General features: G+C 40.6%; 1 protein-coding gene across 1 annotated transcript; it reads left to right on the forward strand.

The window, feature by feature from the left end:
- Window positions 1-2,746: 2,746 nt before the first annotated feature.
- Window positions 2,747-3,535, forward strand: LOC136161683 (vomeronasal type-1 receptor 4-like). Its single transcript, XM_065926708.1, has one exon. The coding sequence runs from the start codon at window positions 2,747-2,749 to the stop codon at window positions 3,533-3,535; it is 789 nt and encodes a 262-aa protein (XP_065782780.1).
- Window positions 3,536-18,106: the final 14,571 nt, after the last annotated feature.

An 18,106-nucleotide genomic window follows, 5' to 3' on the forward strand; every position in this document is an offset into this window, starting at 1 on the left:
CAGTGTATGCGGTGTTACTGTATAACACTGTATGCAGTGTTACTATTCTCTGATGTTTCATTGTTGGAGTTCTGATCTGGGCTTACAGCTCCCCTCCTTTGCAGACAGAGACAGCAGATGAGACACATTCACAGACACAGGCTTTCCCAAGCTCCTTCCACATTTTTTCATTATACATGTCTTTTTAAAAATTAAAGGCATGTTCGCAGGTTATATGTGCGAAACTCAGTGAAATTTCAGGAATTATTGCACGTCTGGAGACCACAACTAGATCAAGAAACAGAATGTTCTGTTTCCATGAAACTCTCTTGTGCCCTTTCTGACTCACTGTTTCCAAGGCTATAGCTTTGTTAGCTATATTTGTAGGCCTGGATTATTCAGTATATGATTACAACTATTATGACATTTAATATTGGATCACTTTGCCTCTCTTGGCCTCCACATGAAAGAAATCATACAACATCTTTCACTTGGACTTTCTCCTCCATTCCATCTTTGTGAATTGTATTGCTTTATATTATTGCCGTTTTTTCATTATCATTGCTATATTGAACTTCGTTCTGTGACTATCAAAGGATTTTTTTTTTTTTTGCAAAGTGATGTCTCTGCTTTTTATTTTATTTATTTTTTATTAGTTGGAGGCTAATTACTTCACAACATTGCAGTGAGTTTTGTCATACATTGACATGAATCAGCCATGGAGTTACATGTATTCCCCATCCCGATTCCCCCTCCCACCTTCCTCTCCACCCGATTCTTCTGGGTCTTCCTAGTGCACCAGGCCCAAGCACTTGTCTCATGCATCCCACCTGGGCTGGTGATCTGTTTCACCATAGATAATATACATGCTGTTCTTTCGAAACATCCCACCCTCACCTTCTCCCACAAAGTTCAAAATTCTGTTCTGTCCTTCTGTGTCTCTTTTTCTGCTTTGCATATAGGGTTATCATTACCATCTTTCTAAATTCCATATATATGTGTTAGTATGCTGTAATGTTCTTTATCTCTCTGGCTTACTTCACTCTGTATAATGGGCTCCAGTTTCATCCATCTCATTAGAACTGATTCAAATGAATTTTTTTAACGGCTGAGTAATATTCCATGGTTTATATGCATCACAGCTTCCTTATCCATTCGTCTACTGATGGGCATCTAGGTTGCTTCCATGTCCTGGCTATTATAAAGGATTAAATGATCATTCAACTATTAATCGATAGGTGGGTTTTAAGAGTTAGGGGCTATTACAAGTAATAATTTGGGCTCTCATTAAATTCTATTAATATAACTAATCCTTGGGTGATACATGTACAAAATCCTATTGAGTATACTCATAGGAGCAGATTTCTCAGAACAGGATTACATCTGATCTCCTAAGTAGATAAAAACAGTTTTCCAAAATATGTGTACCAATTTGAACACCCACCATCAGTGTATGAGATTCTTGGTTCATTCACAGCTATGCCAAAATTTGGCATTTTTGTCATTTCTGTTTCAGACTTCTTGATGGTATTCAATGACATATAGGTAGTGGTTATATTCTGATTGTCCTGATTACCAAGGATGTGGGATATTTTTCAAATGCCTTATCCACTGAAAAACTTTCTTCTCAAAGTTTCTGTTTGAAGACTCTGTCCACTGTATATTCTATTTTGTGGTTTGTAGGACTTGCTTGTGTGGTTCTAAGTTGTATCTTTGTGTGTATATATGTATTGATGAGAAAATCAGTCTTAATTTTCATGTGTGCAAAAGTTACTTCACCACATGTTTTATATATTCTGCTCTGTTTAGTGTATATATATTTTTTAAATATTTATTTATTTAGCTGCATTGGGTCTTAGTTGAATCATACGGGAACTTTGTTCTATCATGCAGGATTTTTTGTTGTGGTGCACAGACTCTCTAGTTGCAGATACCAGGCTTAGTTACCCTATGGCATATAGGGTCTAAGTTGCCCAACCAGGAATCAAATCTGTGTCCCCTGCTTTGCGAGGCAGATTCTTAGCTACCAGACAACCAGGGAAGTACCTTTAGCATATATTTTAATTCTAAGACCCTAGAATAACTCCTGTCTTTTTTTCCAAAAATAATACATTATCTTCTTTAAAATACCAGCTGAGCCACACAGGAAGCACAAGAATACTGGAGTGGGAAGCCTATGGCTTCTCCAGCAGATCTTGCCAATGCAGGAATTGAACCAGGGTCTCCTACATTGGAGGCTGATTTTCTTTACCAACTGAATCATCATGGAAGACCCTACAATAATAATACATAATCTTCTTTAAAATTTAGAAGGGAATGCATTTAGAATTGACCTCTTTTATGATGAAGGCGGTGATGGAGATATTTATTCCTCCAGTAAACTTCTTCTTAAAGTCTTGTTTCATGTTATCTTTCAATTTACTCTCAGTTGTCATTGCTTCCTCCAGGTCACCACCACTTCATCCTTCCTGCTGATTTTTTCATAAAATATACTGATCCTCTCATCATCGTTTCCTGTCACATGAAGCCTTGGCAATTTCAGAAATCACGCAAGGAAACTTGACTGTCAATGTCACAGATTTATATAAACCATCCTGCTCTAAGGCATCACTGTTGCCATCATTTAAAGGGGAGTATCTTGAATGACACAACAGCTTCCAGCCAACTGGGCGTAGAAATAACCTTCTTGGTACAGACTGTGCTTGGGATCTGGGGCAACTTCTCCCTTCTCTACCATCACCTATTTCTTTACCACACTCAGTGCAGGATGAGGGTCACAGTTTTGATTTGCAAGCACCTGGCTATTGCCAACTTTTTGGTCATTCTCTCGAAAGGAGTCCCTCAGACAATTACAACTTTGAGGTTGAAACACTTTGCTAGTGATTTTGCCTGCAAACTTATTTTGTATGTTGAGATAGTGGGCAGGAGTATGTCCATCGGCACCACCTGCCTCTTGAGTGTGTTTCAGACGGTCACGATCAGCCCCATGAACTCCTGTTGGATGAATCTTAAAGTCAAAGCCCCAAAGTACATTGTCTTCGTCTTCTTCATTTCCTTTTGCTGGAACCAGTGCATGTTTGTACATCTCTTTTTTCCTCTGTATGCGTTATATGTTTCTGACAAAAGGTGCAGCACACACATGAGAAATACAAGACATTCAGGGTACTGTTCTGACACAGATCTTGAGAATATCTCAGGCTCAATATATGTAGCTATGATAGTGTTCCCTGAAATGTCATTTTCTGTGCTCATCTTCTGGGCCAGTGGCTCCATAATTCTCACCCTGTACAGACACAGTCAGAGAGTCCAGTATATTCACAAGGCTAGTGTTTCTCCCAGACCCTCCGCTGAGTCCAGAGCCACCCAAAGCATCCTGCTCCTGGCGAGCACCTTCATGTGTTTCCACACCCTGTCCTGCATCTTTAATGTTACTTTTGCTCTTTATCAGAATCCTGGTTCGTGGTTGGTGTATACAACTGGCCTGATTTCTGTGTGTTTTCCCTTCATCAGCCCCTTCTTGCTCATGAGCCGTGACTACATGGTATCCAGTCTCTGATTTCAGTACATGAAGAACTCAGTATCCCCTAATCTTATCAGAAAAACATAAACTGTATGTTTTTAAAATTTTATCAAGGTATAGTTGATTTATAGTGTTGTGTTACTTCCAGGTATATTATAAAAGTGAATCAGCTATACATTTGTATGTATATCTACCCTTCTTAGATTCTTTTCCCATATAGGCCATTACAGAGTATTGAGTAGATTTCCCTGTGCTATACAGTAGGTCCCTTCATTTTTGTTGTAAACCAGGCTTTGGGGCATGTGTGACATGGTTCCCCACCCAGGGATTGAACCCCTCTACCTGCCTAGAAAGGACTTAGTCTTGACCACTGGACCATCTGGGAATTCCCCCTAGGTCCTTATTAGTTACCTATTTTATATATAGTAGTGTATATTTAGGGCTTCCCTGGTGACTTGATGGTAAAGAATCCAGCTGCCAATGCAGGAGACTCCAGTTTGATTCCTGGGTCGGGAAGATCCCACATAACACAGGGTAACTAAGCCCATGCACCACAACTTCTAAGCCTATGTGCCTAGAGTCTGTGCTCTGCAAGAGAAACCACCGCAGTGAGGAGCCCAGACTCACTGCAACTAGAGAACGCCCTCACGCAACAAGGAATACCCAGCACAGCCTAAATAAATTCCACTTCTGATCCTTCAGTGTATAAAGGGTAAAGGTTTTCCAGGCATATTTATATGCCTATGATGCTTGCACCATGGGCGCAAATGTAGAAATAATCGACGTGCAAGTTCTTAAACCAGTTTAAATGAGGTGTTTTTGTTTGTTTTCTGTTTTGCTTTTTTAATTAAGATATTTTAAAAAATTGAATTATATGTCATGTTAGTCTCAGCTGTACACACAAAGTGATTCAGTTATTATTTTTTCTTTTTCACATTCTTTTCACTTATATGTTATTTCAAAATATTGAGTGCAATTCCCTGTTCTGTACACTAGATCCTTATTATTTAGCTATTTTATATATGGTAGTGTGTACATGTTAATTCAAACTTACTAATTTATCCCTCTTCCTCCTTTTCCCTTTTGATAATCATAAGTTTGTTTCTATGCCTGTGAGTCTCTTTCTGGTTTGTAAATAAGTTTATTTGGATTTTTTTTTTTAATATTCCACATAAAAGCAATATTGTATTTGATTTGCTTTTCTCTGCTGGTTTACTTCATTTAGTATGATAATACCTAGGTCCATCCATGGTGTTGCAAATGGCATATTTCATTCATTTTAATGGCTGAGTAACATAGCATTATGTCTCATTACCATTTCTGGGGGCAGTCCTAAGATGGTGGAGGAATAGGATGGGGAGACCACATTCTCCCTGACAAATTCATGGAAAGAACATTTGAACGCTGAGCAAATTCCACAACACAACTTCTGAATGCTGGTAGAGGACATCAGGCACCCAGAAGGCAGCCCATTGTCTTCAGAAGGAGGTAGGACAAAATACAAAGATAAAAAGAGAGACAAAATAAAAACAGAGAGAGACAAAAGAGGTAGGGGTGGAGATCCATCCCGGGAAGGGAGTCTTAAAAGAGGAGAAGTTTCCCAACACCAGGAAACACTTTCACCAGTGGGTCTGTGGGGAGTTTTGGAATCTCAGACGGCAACATAACCAGGAGGAAAAATAAATAAATAAATAGATAAATAAAACCCACAGATGACGTGCCTAACGGCAACTTCCAGCGCTCACATCCACCACCAGCAAGTGGTTGAACAAGGACACGCAGGCTGCATTGCTTAGGGTAAGGATTGGGCCTAATGCCCTGAGGGTAATCTGAGGGAACTGACGTCAGATAGCAACCCAAACTGTGGGATACCCAGAAGGGGAGAGAAAAAAAGAGAGAGAGAGAACTATTCTGCGAAAGCCCTAACCTAAGGCACTGCCATGCCCACTCACAGAACAAAGAACTGAGCGAATACCAGAGGAGAGCTAGCCAGCTGCGAATCGGCCCATCCCCAGAGACAGGGAGGCAGGTGGGGTCAGCCTGAGCCAGAAAGGGGCAATCTCGGCCCCAGAGAGGCATCCTCTACCAAACCGCAAGCAGGTCCCCGGTTGTTAGCCAAGACTTCTTGGGATTCTGGACGGTTGACATCCACCTGGAGGGTCGCAGTCAGAGATCAGCTGCGCAAAAGAGATACATGGCACACCTGAGCCGGGCGTGCCCGCTGCCACCCAGGAAACCAAGCGCCTGGGACCGGGGAGGTGATGAGACGCACTCCCCACTTGGGGAGACTGTGCTAGCCAAGCACCTGGTCACCTGAGCTGCTCGGCCCCGGGAAGGGCAAAAAATGCAGGCCCAACTAATTCTGCTCCTTTGTGGAGTACCCAAGAACCTGAACCTGAGCGGCTCAGACATGGGAAGTGCAGGCAACCCAGGGCCCGCCTCAGACAGCTCCCCAGCAGAGGAACCTAGAAGTGTAGACTGGGAAATCCCACTTGCTGTGAGCTGTGGCAAACTCAGTGCGGCCGAGACACTGCATGCACTCCCACACATGCCAGTGATATTTGTTCAAGGTGTTCCTCCCTCCCCACAGCATGACTGAACAATGAGCCTAAATAAGTGACCACCTTTGCCCCCCTGTGTCAGGGCGGAAATTAGACACGGAAGAGACCAGCAAACAGAAGAAGCTAAAACAAACAGAGGGAACCGCTTTGGAAGTGACGGGTACAACAGATTGAAGCCCTGTAGATAGCACCGACTACATTGGAAGGGGCCTATAGGTCTTGAGAAATATAAACTGGGTCAAGAAACTATCTGAAACTGAACTGATCCCACACTGCCTGCAACGGCTCCAGAGAAATTCCTAGATATATTTTTACAATTATTATTTTTTTAAATGATAAAAAACTTTCATTTTTAAATCCTCTATTACTCTTTTAATTTTCATTTTTATAATCTACATTTACCTTGCAAAAAAAAAAAAAAAGACCCTGTTTTTAAGCAACCTTTATGTATATATTTTATAGTTTTTGTGACTTTGTTTTTTTAATATTGTATTTTTGAGAGTCTAACCTATACTCTGGATTTTTAATCTTTGCTTTTTGGTATTTGTTATCAATTTTGTACCTTTAAGAACCCAATTTTCAGCACCCATTTTTACTTGGGAGTGTGATTACTGGCTTGATTGCTCTCTCCCCCTCTTGACTCTCCTTTTTATCCACGAGGCTGCCTCTATCTCTTCCCTCTCCCTTCTCTTCTCTACCGAATGCTGTGAACCTGTTTGTGTGTTCCCGGCTGTGGAGAACACTTAGGGAACTGATTACTGGCTGGATCTGTCTCTTTCCTTTTGATTCCCCCTTTTCTCCTCCTGGTCACCTCTGTCTCTCTCCTCCCTCTTCTCCTCTATATAACTCTGTGAACCTCTCTGAGGGGTCCAGACTGTAGAGAGCACATAGGGAATTGATTACTGGCTAGCTTGCTCTTGCTCTCCTTTTGATTCCCCCTTTTCTCCTCCTGGTCACCTCTATCTCCCTCCTCCCTCTTCTCTTCTCCATGTAACTCTGTGAACCTCGTCAGGTGTCCCTCACTCTGGAGGAGCTTTTCATCATTAACCTAGATGGCTTATCATTGGTGCTGTATAGATGGAGAAGTCTTGAGGCTACCGTAAGAATAAGACTGAAAACCAGAGGCAGGACGCTTAAGTCCAAAACCTGAGAACACCAGAGAACCCCTGACTCCAGTGAACATTAGTCAAAAAGACCTCATCCAAAAGCCTCCATCCCTACACTGAAAGCAAGCACCGCCTAAGAGCCAACAAGTTCCAGAGCAAGACATACCATGCAAACTCTCCAGCAAAGCAGGGACATAGCCCTGAGCTTCATTATATAGGCTGCCCAAAGTCACAGCAAATCCACTGACATCTCAAAACTCATTACTGGACACTTCATTGCACGCTACAGAGAGGAAATCCAGTTCCACCCACCAGAACACCAACGCAAGCTTCCCTAACTGGGAAACCTTGATAAGCCACCTGTCCAACCCCACCCACAGTGAGGAACCTCCACAATAAAGAGGAACCACAAACTGCCAGAATACAGAAAGGCCACCCCAAACACAGCAATCTAAACAAGGTGAAAGGGCAGAGAAATACTCAGAAGGTAAAGGAACGTGATAAATGCCCACCAAACCAAACCAAAGAGGAGGACATAGGGAGTCTGAAAAAGAATTCAGAATAATGATAGTAAAAATGATCCAAAATCTTGAAAACAAAATGGAGTTACAGATAAATAGCCTGGAGACAAGCACTGAGAAGATGCAAGAAATGTTTAACAAGGACCTAGAAGAAATAAAGAGTTAATCAATAATGAATAATGCAATCAATGAGATCAAAAACACTCTGGAGGGAACCAGCAGTAGAATAACGGAGGCAGAAGATAGGATAAGTGAGGTAGAAGATAGAATGGTAGAAATAAATGAAGCAGAGAGGAAAAAAGAAAACAGAATAAAAAGAAATGAGGACAACCTCAGAGACCTCTGGGACAATGTTAAACACCCCAACATTCGAATCATAGGAGTGTCAAAAGAAGAAGACAAAAAGAAAGGCTGTGAGAAAAAACTTAAGGAGCTAATAGTTGAAAACTTCCCTAAACTGGGGAAGGAAATAGTCACCCAAGCCCGAGAGTCCCAAACAGGATAAATCCAAGGTGAAACACTCCAAGACACACATTAAGCAAATTAACAAAGATCAAGCACAAAGAACAAATATTAAAGCAGCAAGGGAAAAACAAAAAATAGCATAAAAGGGGATTCCCATAAGGATAACAGCTGATCTTTCAATAGAAATTCTTCAGGCCAGAAGGAAATCTCAGGATGTACTTAACATGATGAAAGAGAAAAACCTACAACCCAGATTATTTTACCCAGCAAGGATCTCATTCAGATATGAAGGAGAGTTCAAAAGCTTTAAGGACAAGCAAAAGCTGAGAGAATTCAGCACCACCAAGCCAGTTCTTCAACAAATGCTAAAGGATCTTCTCTAGACAGGAAACACAGAAAGGGTGTGTTTCAAACCCAAAACAACAAAGTAAATGCCAACGGGATCATACTTATCAATAATTACCTTAAATGTAAATGGGTTGAATACCCCAACCAAAAGACAAAGACTGGCTGAATCGATACAAAAACAAGACCCCTATATATATTGTCTACAAGAGACCCACCTCAAAACAAGGAACACATACAGACTGAAAGTGAAGGGCTGGAAAAAGATATTCCATGCAAATAGAGACCAAAAGAAAGCAGGAGTAGTAATACTCATATCAGGTAAAATAGACTTTAAAATAAATGCTGTGAAAAGAGACAAAGAAGGACACTACATAATGATCAAAGAATCAATCCAAGAAGAAGATATAAAAATTATAAACATATATGTATCCTACATAGGAGCACTGCATTATGTAAGGCAAATGCTAACAAGTATGAAAGGGGAAATTAACAATAGCACAATAATAGTGGGAGACTTCAAACCCCACTCACACCTATGGATAGATCAACTAAACAGAAAATTAGCAAGGAAACACAAACTTCAAATGATACAGTGGGCCAGTTAGACCTAATTGATATCTATAGGACATTTCACCACAAAACAATCAATTGCACTTTTTCTCAAGTGTACATGGAACCTTCTCCAGGATAGATCACATGCTGGGCCATAAATATAGCCTTGGTAAGTTCAAAAAAAATGAAATCATTCCAAGCTTCTTTCCTGACCACAGTGAAATAAGATTAGATATCAATTACAGGAGAAAAACTATTAAAAATTCCAACATATGGAGGCTGAACAACACGTTTCTGAATAACCAACAAATCACAGATGAAATAAAAAAAGAAATCAAAATATGCATAGAAATGAATGAAAATGAAAACACAACAACCCAAAACCTATGGGACACTGTGAAAACAGTGCTAAGGGGAAGGTGCATAGCAATACAGGCTTACCTCAAGAAACAAGGAAAAGGTCAAATAAATAACCTAACTTTACACCTAAAACAACTAGAAAAGGAAGAAATGAAGAACTCCAGGGTTAACAGAAGGAAAGAAATCTTAAAAATTAGGGCAGAAATAAATGCAAAAGAAACAAAAGAGACCACAGCAAAAATCAAAGCAAAAAGCTGGCTCTTTGAGAAGATAAATAAAATTGGCAAACCATTAGCCAAACTCATCAAGAAACAAAGGGAGAAGAATCAAATCGACAAAATTCGACATGAAAATGGAGAAATCACAACAGACAACACAGAAATACAAAGGATCATAAGAGACTACTATCAGCAACTATATGCCAATAAAATGGACAACTTGGGAGAAATTGATGAATTCTTAGAAAAGTATAACTTTCCAAAACTGAACCAGGAAGAAATAGAAAATCTTAACAGACACATCACAAGCATAGAAAATGAAATTGTAATCAGAAATCTTCCAGCAAACAAAAGCCCAGGGCCAGATGGCTTCACAGCTGAATTCTACCAAAAATTTAGAGAAGCGTGAACACCTACCCTACGCAAACTCTTCCAGAAAATTGCAGAGGAAGGCAAACTTCCAAACTCATTCTATGAGGCCACCATCACCCTAATTCCAAAGCCAGACAAAGAAGTCACAATAAAAGAAAACTACAGGTCAATATCACTGATGAACATAGATGCAAAAATCCTTACCAAAATTCTAGCAAACAGAATCCAACAACATATTAAAAAGGCCATACATTATGACCAAGCAGGTTTTATTGCAGGGATGAAAGAATTCTTCAATATCAGCAAATCAATCAGTGCAATACACCATATTAACAAATTGAAAGATTATCTTTAGATGCGGAGAAATGCTTTGACAAAAGTCAACATCCATTTATGAAAAAACCCTCCAGAAAGCAGGAATAGAAGGAACATACCTCAACATAATAAAAGCTATATATGACCAACCCACAGCAAACATTATCCTCAATGGTGAAAAATTGAAAGCCTTTCCACTAAAGTCAGGAACAAGACAAGGGTGTCCACTCTCACCACTACTATTCAACATAGTTTTGGAAGTCTTGGCCACAGCAATCAGAAAACAAAAACAAATAAAAGGAATCCAGATTGGAAAAGAAGAAGTAAAACTCTCACTGTTTGCAGATGACATGATCCTCTACATAGAAAACCTTAAAGATTCTTCCAGAAAGGAACTGGAGCAATCAACCTCCCTGACTTCAGGCTATACTACAAAGCTACAGTCATTAAGACAGTATGGTACTGGCACAAAGACAGAAATATAGATCATTGGAACAAAATAGAAAGCCCATAGATAAATCCATGCACCTATGGACACCTTATCTTTGAAAAAGGAGGCAAGAATAAACAATGGAGAAAAGACAATCTCTTTAACAAGTGGTGCTGGCAAAACTGGTCAACCACGTGTAAAACAATGAAACTAGAACACTTTCTAACACCACACACAGAAATAAACTCAAAATGGATTAAAGATCTAAATGTAAGACAAACTATATTACAGTATACTAACACATATATATGGAATTTAGAAAGATGGTAACGATAACCCTATATGCAAAAGAGAGAAAGAGACACAGAAGTACAGAACAGACTTTTGAACTCTGTGGGAGAAGGTGAGGGTGGGATGTTTCGAAAGAACACCATGTATATTATCTATGGTGAAACAGATCACCAGCCCAGGTGGGATGCATGAGTCAAGTGCTGGGGGCTGGTGGGCTGGGAAGACCCAGAGGAATCGGGTGGAGAGGGAGGTGGGAGGGGGGATCGGGATGGGGAATACGTGTAACTCTATGGCTGATTCATATCAATGTATGACAAAACCCACTGAAAAAAAAATAAAATTAAATTTTAAAAAAAAGAAAGAAAAAAGAAAGTAATGGGAAATATGTATAATCCTTTGGAAAGTGGAAATTCAACCTTCTCTTTATAGTTTAAAGATGAAATGGGATTTGTTTAGCATGTTCAATTAAAGCTTCCCTTGGTTAAAAAAAAAAAAAAAAAAGACAAACTATAAAACTCCTAGAGGAAAACATACGCAAAACACTCTCTAACATAAATCACAGCAAGATCCTCTATGACCCACCTCCCAGAGTAATGGAAATAAGAGCAAAAATAAACAAATCGGAGCTAATGAAACTTAAAAGCTTTTCCACAACAAAGTAAACCATAAGCAAGTTGAGAAACAGCCATCAGAAGGGGAGAAAATAATACCAAATGAAACAACTGACAAAGAATTAATCTCAAAAGCGTATGGGCAGCTTATGCAGCTCAATTCCAGAAAAATAAATGACCCAATCAAAAAATGGACCAAAGAACTGAACAGACATTTCTCCAAAGAAGACATACAGATGGCTAACAAACACATGAAAAGATGCTCAACATCACTCATTATCAGAGAATGCAAATCAAAACCACAATGAGGTACCATTACATGCCAGTCAGAATGGCTGCCATCCAAAAGTCTACAAACAATACATGCTGGAGAGGCTATGAAGAAAAGGGAACCCTCTTACACTGTTGGTGGAAATGTAAACTAGTACAGCCACTATGGAGAACAGTGTGGAGATTCCTTAGAAAACTGGAAATAGAACTGCCATATGACCCAGCAATGCCACTGCTGGGCATACACACTGAGGAAACCAGAATTGAAAGAGACATGTGTACCTGAACGTTCATCGCAGCACTGTTTGCAATAGCTAAGACATGGAAGCAACCTAGATGTCCATTGGCAGATGAATGGATAAGAAAGCTGTGGAAGATATACACAGTGGAATATTACTCAGCTATTAAAATGCATTTGAATCTGTTCTAATGAGGTATATGAAACTGGAGCCTGTTATACATAGTGAAGTAAGTGAGAAAGAAAAACACCAATACAGTATATTAACTCATAAATATGGAATTTAGAAAGATGGCAACAATGACCCTATATGCAAGACAGCAAAAGAGACACAGATGTAAAAACAGACTTTAGGACTCTGTGGGAGAAGGCAAGGGTGGGATAATTTGAGAGAATAGTACTGAAACATGTATATTACCATATTTGAAATAGATCACCAGTCCAGGTTCAATGCATGAGACAGGGCACTCAGGGTCAGTGTTCTGGGATGATCCAGAGGGGTGGAATGGGAAGGGAGGTGAGAGGGGGGTTCAGGATGGGGAACACATGTAAACCCATGGCTGATTCATGTGAATGCATGGCAAAACTGTTACAATACTGTAATTAATTAGCCTCGAATTAAATTAATTAAAAATTTATAAAATGAGAATTTTCCAGAAAAAGAAAAAAACCCATCTTTCTGGTGAGTAGAGTATAGAACTAGAAGTAGAGCTCCAGAGCAAGCTTCAGAGTTGCCGTCACACCATCCTTGTATCAGAAAACTTGGCTTTTAATGACCAACTCATTGTCCCATCTCCAGACTGTCCTTGGGAGAAATATGGTAGTTTCCCAGGGGTTCTTAAAGCTATGTGGAGGGTAGAAGGGACAGCCAGTTGTCCTTGAACTCCTAGAGCCCAGAGCCCAAAGCTTTGTCTCTGAAAGAAGCAATGACCCTAGAAGTCTGAAATCAGGAAAACATTAAGGACAGAATGAAGACTGGGATCTCCCATTCCAGAGGGTAGCTTTCCTGCCCTATACATACAATAAAAAATGAGAGCAGGATCATCCATTTCTGCCAACTGAATGGCAAGCTCCTTCAACAGGGTCAGGCATATATTTCAGTGCTTTAACCATAGTAAAGAAATGAGTAGAAATTCCTTTGCAAAAAGGTATGACACAGTCTGCCTCTGACTAATTCCAAATCCTTTCAGCCAAAACTTTCTTCATGCACAGTAGAGACACTGAAACTCAGGCCTCAGGAGCATAAGCCTTTGACTGTGTGGATCAAAACAAACTGCGGGAAATTCATCAACACATGGGAATACCAGACCACCTTACCTGCCTCCTAAGAAACCTCTATCCAGGTCCAAGGCAACAGTTAGAACCAGACATGGAACAACAGACTGGTTCCAGGGGAAAGGAGTATGTCAAGGCTGTTTATTGTCACCCTGTTTATTTAACTTCTATGCAGAGTACATCAAGCCAAATGCCAGGCTGGAGGAAGCAGAAGCTGGAATCAAGCTTGCTGGGAGAAATGTCAATAACCTCAAATATGCAGATGACACCACCCTTATGGCAGAAAACAAAGAGGAACTGGAGAGCCTCTTGATGAAAGTGAAAGAGAACAGTGAAAACGCTGGCTTAAAACGCAATATTCAAAAAACGAAGATCATGGCATCTGGACCCATGACTTCATGGCAATAGAAGGGGAAAAAATGGAAACAGTGACAGACTTCATTTTCTTAGGCTCCAAAATCATTGTACATGGTGACTCAGCCATGAAATTAAAAAACACTTGCTGCTTGGAAGAAAAACTATAACACACCAGGACAGCATATTAAAAAGCAGAGACATTACCTTGCTGACAAGCTCCTTCTAGTCAAAGCTATGGTCTTTCTAGTAGTCATGTACGGATGTGAGAGTTGGACCTTCAAGAAAGTTCAGTGCCAAAGATTTGATGCTTTTGAACCATGGTGTTGGAGAAGACTCTTGAAAGTCCCTGGGACTGGAAGGAGATCAATCCAGTCAATTCTAAAGGAAATCAGTCCTGAATATTCATTGGAAGGACTGATGCTGAAGCTGAAGCTCCAATACTTTGGCCACCTGATACTAAGAACTGACTCATCGGAAAAGACCCAGATACTCGGAAAGATTGAAGGTAGTAGGAGAAGGGGACGACAGAGGGTGACATGGTTGGATGGCATCCGAGACTTGATGGACATGAGTTTCACCAAGGTTAATGAGTTGCTGACGCACAGGGAAGCCTGGTGTGCAGAAGTCCATGGGTTGCAAAGAGTTGATGGGGTGACTGAACTGAAGGCAATTATTGGCCTATTTCCAGGGGAAAAATGGAGTTGAGGTGTGAACCAAAAATGGTAGAGAAAGGTCAACTTAAGGATTTGGCTCCAGGCCCAAAGGGAGCCAAGGTGGATATGTCAGTGACTAGAAGCCTTCTGTGTACCATGAACAAAGGCCATGAGAGTGCTGTAAAGACAGATGATTGCTCCAGCCAACACTGAAAAGCCACCTCCAAGACCCAAAGATATTCCTTCACTATCATTTATGTTCCTCTAGCTCTAACGACCACCTAAGTCTTCACCCAGGATCTAAAACTGCATAGTTCAGTGTAGGATCAGAGATGCAGGAAAGATAAGAGGTAGAGCTGTTTTGAGCACAAGAAAGAAGGTCCCATACAGGGACTTCCCTGGTGGTCTGGTGGCTGAGACTCCAAGCCCCTATTGCAGGGGGTGTGCAAGTTTGACCCCTGATCATGGAACTAGATTCCACTAGCTGCAACTTGTAGTGTGCATGCCACAACCAAGACCCAGCACAGTCAAGTAAATGAATAAATGAACACACACAAAAAAAATCTCTTGTGTTGTGCTCAAGTTTAATTGGGTGTTTTTTCTTTGTTTCCAGAATAAAAGCCTGGAGGACTCACAATTGACTTTGTAAGTGGGTTGGGTGTGGTTGTGGAGGAATCCCTAAGATCAAACAAACTGTTTACAAAGGCAACAGATTTCAGAGTTGTGTAAAAATTCTAATCACTTCAAAATAACCCTCATCATGAAAAATCACGAGCTTCTATCAAACACATCAGTGGTCTCTTTAGAGATACTCACAGGAGACTCACAATTGGTTTTGGTAATTAGCAACTGAAAAAAAGTTTTTCAGAAAGATCATTAGCTTCTCAAGCTGGCCCTGTCATAGCCACTTCAAGTGAAAAGATAATTGCAGATCTGAAGGAGGATGAGATCACAGCTCATAAACCTTTATCTCGGGGTTTGACTGCCTCCCTCCCACTCATGTCCTGACTGCCATGACCTTCACCCTGAGCCCAGCATCCTTCTCTTGAGAAGGAATGAGAAGGAGTCGAGTACTTTGTATCTCAGTCTAAGAGGCAGAGTCCGTAAGGAAGGAGGTCTGAGTAAGTGTTCATGTTTGGAAAAGAGAACTTTCTGTGGGCTGGGGGTAGAGTTGGAACAGATCCAGTGACAAAGCAGGTCAGGAAGGCAGAACAATTCCTTAGGAGAGAGTTTTGGTAAAACAAGATCAAGATCTTTGTTGTTCAGTCCCCCAGGTTTGTCCAACTCTTTGCAACCCCATTGACTGCAGCACATCAGGCTTTCCTTTCCTTCACTGTCTCCCAAAGTTTGCTCAGACTCATGTCCATCGAGTCAGTGATGCCATCCACCCATCTCATCCTCTGTCCTCCCATTTTTCTCCTGCCTTCAAACTTTCCCAGCATCAGGTAACAGCGAACTTGACAGCTTCTAAAGCTATTTTGTGAAATTCTTACTGTGGAGGACTCACAGGAACAATCCTGATGATCATAATGAGGAATCATTTTAAAAAGTATGCGTTTTGCTTGCAGCATGTGAACTCTTAGCTGCAGCATGTGGGATCTATTTTCCTAACCAGGAATCAAACCCAGGCTCCCTGCATTGGAAGGACAGAGTCTCAGCCACTGGACGACCAGGGACATGCCAAAAGATCATCTTCAAGGAGCTTAAGGGTTGTATTTTTAACTTCAATCTGTTGTAATGTTACCTTTAGAAATTCTAGATTAATTTTAAATTTGTATTAAAAGTGTTATCATACTGCCTCTATGCTTTCCAGAAAGACTAGGATAGAAATGTAATGATTTTCTAATCCTCTACAGAAAGCATGAATGTGAATTTGTTTGAAGAACAGAAATGATTTTTTATATATATATGTCTATCACTAGGCCTATAACGTGCTTACTGGACATAGCAATCATGCCTTTTCTGAAACATTTGTGGTCTGATCATGATGGTGAGATTGCTTTCCCTCTTCAAGATAGAGAAGCAGCATTTCAGGAAAAGGCAGCTTTATAATGATGAGTTTTGGAATACACTTGTCAGGACCACATGTATCTCCTCATGTGTTGTCTAATATCATAATATTCTAACACCAATTCCAAAGACACATTCATTTCTTTACAGTTTCACTTTTGAAACACACAAGAGTCGATATTCTCCAGATTGTACTTTACATGGGTCTAGGATGTTAATATTCTTCACAAATCTTGTTATATTGTAGTCTCACTTAATCTCGATTTTAAAAAGACCTAAGGATTTAGATCAAAAATATTATTTCATTCTATCCTATACTCATTTATCATATAGTAGTATTTCATGGTCCATAGTTTATTAAAGTAATATTGTGCAAGACTTTTTTTGATAGATACCATAGCTAATTGGTGCCTGGCATGTTAGGAATGCATTTTTCTCTTGCAAAACTTATATTGAGGAAATCTTGAGTTCATTAAATCCAATATGGACAAGAGGTACTTTCCTACAGGACTGTATGTCTCTGTCTGTGTACATGTTAGTGGCTCAGTTTGTGACCCCATGGACTATAGCTCACCAGGCTCCTCTGTTTATAGGACTTCCCAGGCAAGAATATTGGAGGGGGTTTCCATTTCTGAATCCAGTGAATCTTTTTGATACATTATTGACCTACAGAATAAATACTTATGCAGATATGGAAACTTTCTACAATGAAAATTTTAATATATAAACACTATGGAATAAACTCCAATACTCTGGCCACCTGATGTGAAGAACTGACTCATTGGAAAAGACCCTGATGCTGGGAAAGAGTGAAGGCAGGAGGAGAAGGGGACGACAGAGGATGAGATAGTTGGATGGCGTCACCGACTCAATGGACATGAGTTTGAGGAACATCCAGGAGCTGGTGATGGACAGGGAGGCCTGGTGTGCTGCCGTCCCAGGGGTCACAAAGAGTTGGACACGACTGTATGACTAAACTGAACTGATAGAATAAACTGTATGATACAAAAACAAAACTAAATTTCACAATGGATTATTCAAAAACACAGCTGAAGTGTTTGGTTGGTGCGTCACAGTGGTTAGGACACTCTTGGACTCAGCCTACCAGGTTCTTACCACCATTTAGCCTGTAATCAGTGTGTGAATTTACACAGATCCCTTGACCTCTCTGTACCTAGGATCTCCTTATCTTTGCAGTAAATCAGTGCCAGTCCCTACCCCATGCAGTTATGAACATCAAACACCTGGCAGAAAGGCCTCCAGGGACTTGGCAACAAGAATGTTGTGCTCCTCTCAGACTTTAGCTGGAATCCTGGGTGCTTCCACTCTTACCTTAATCTCTTCCTTTACTAGAATAACCGTGGGCTGAAGTTCACAGATTTGACCTTCAGGCACAGACTGTACTAACTTTATGGTCATTCCCTTTAAAGGCATCTCTGTGACAACGGCAGGCTCTAACTGAAGCTTGTCTTCAGTGATTTAGCCATGCAAATGTGCTCTCTATGCCCCCAAAGCTGGCAGGGTGTGTCCATTGATCCTCCTGGCCCCTTAAGTGTCTCCAGCCATCAAGATCAGCTCCAGGAAATCCAGGTGGGTGGAACTTCAAGCAAAAGCTCCTAAAGAAGGGACTTCCCTGTGGTCCAGAGGTCTTAAC

This window comes from Muntiacus reevesi, chromosome 2 (assembly GCF_963930625.1).
Source record: "Muntiacus reevesi chromosome 2, mMunRee1.1, whole genome shotgun sequence".
Lineage (NCBI taxonomy): Eukaryota > Metazoa > Chordata > Mammalia > Artiodactyla > Cervidae > Muntiacus > Muntiacus reevesi.

Bases quoted from the DNA above. Each gene is read 5' to 3' on its own strand.
- LOC136161683 (XM_065926708.1), top strand. From the start codon at position 2,747: ATGAGGGTCACAGTTTTGATTTGCAAGCACCTGGCTATTGCCAACTTT.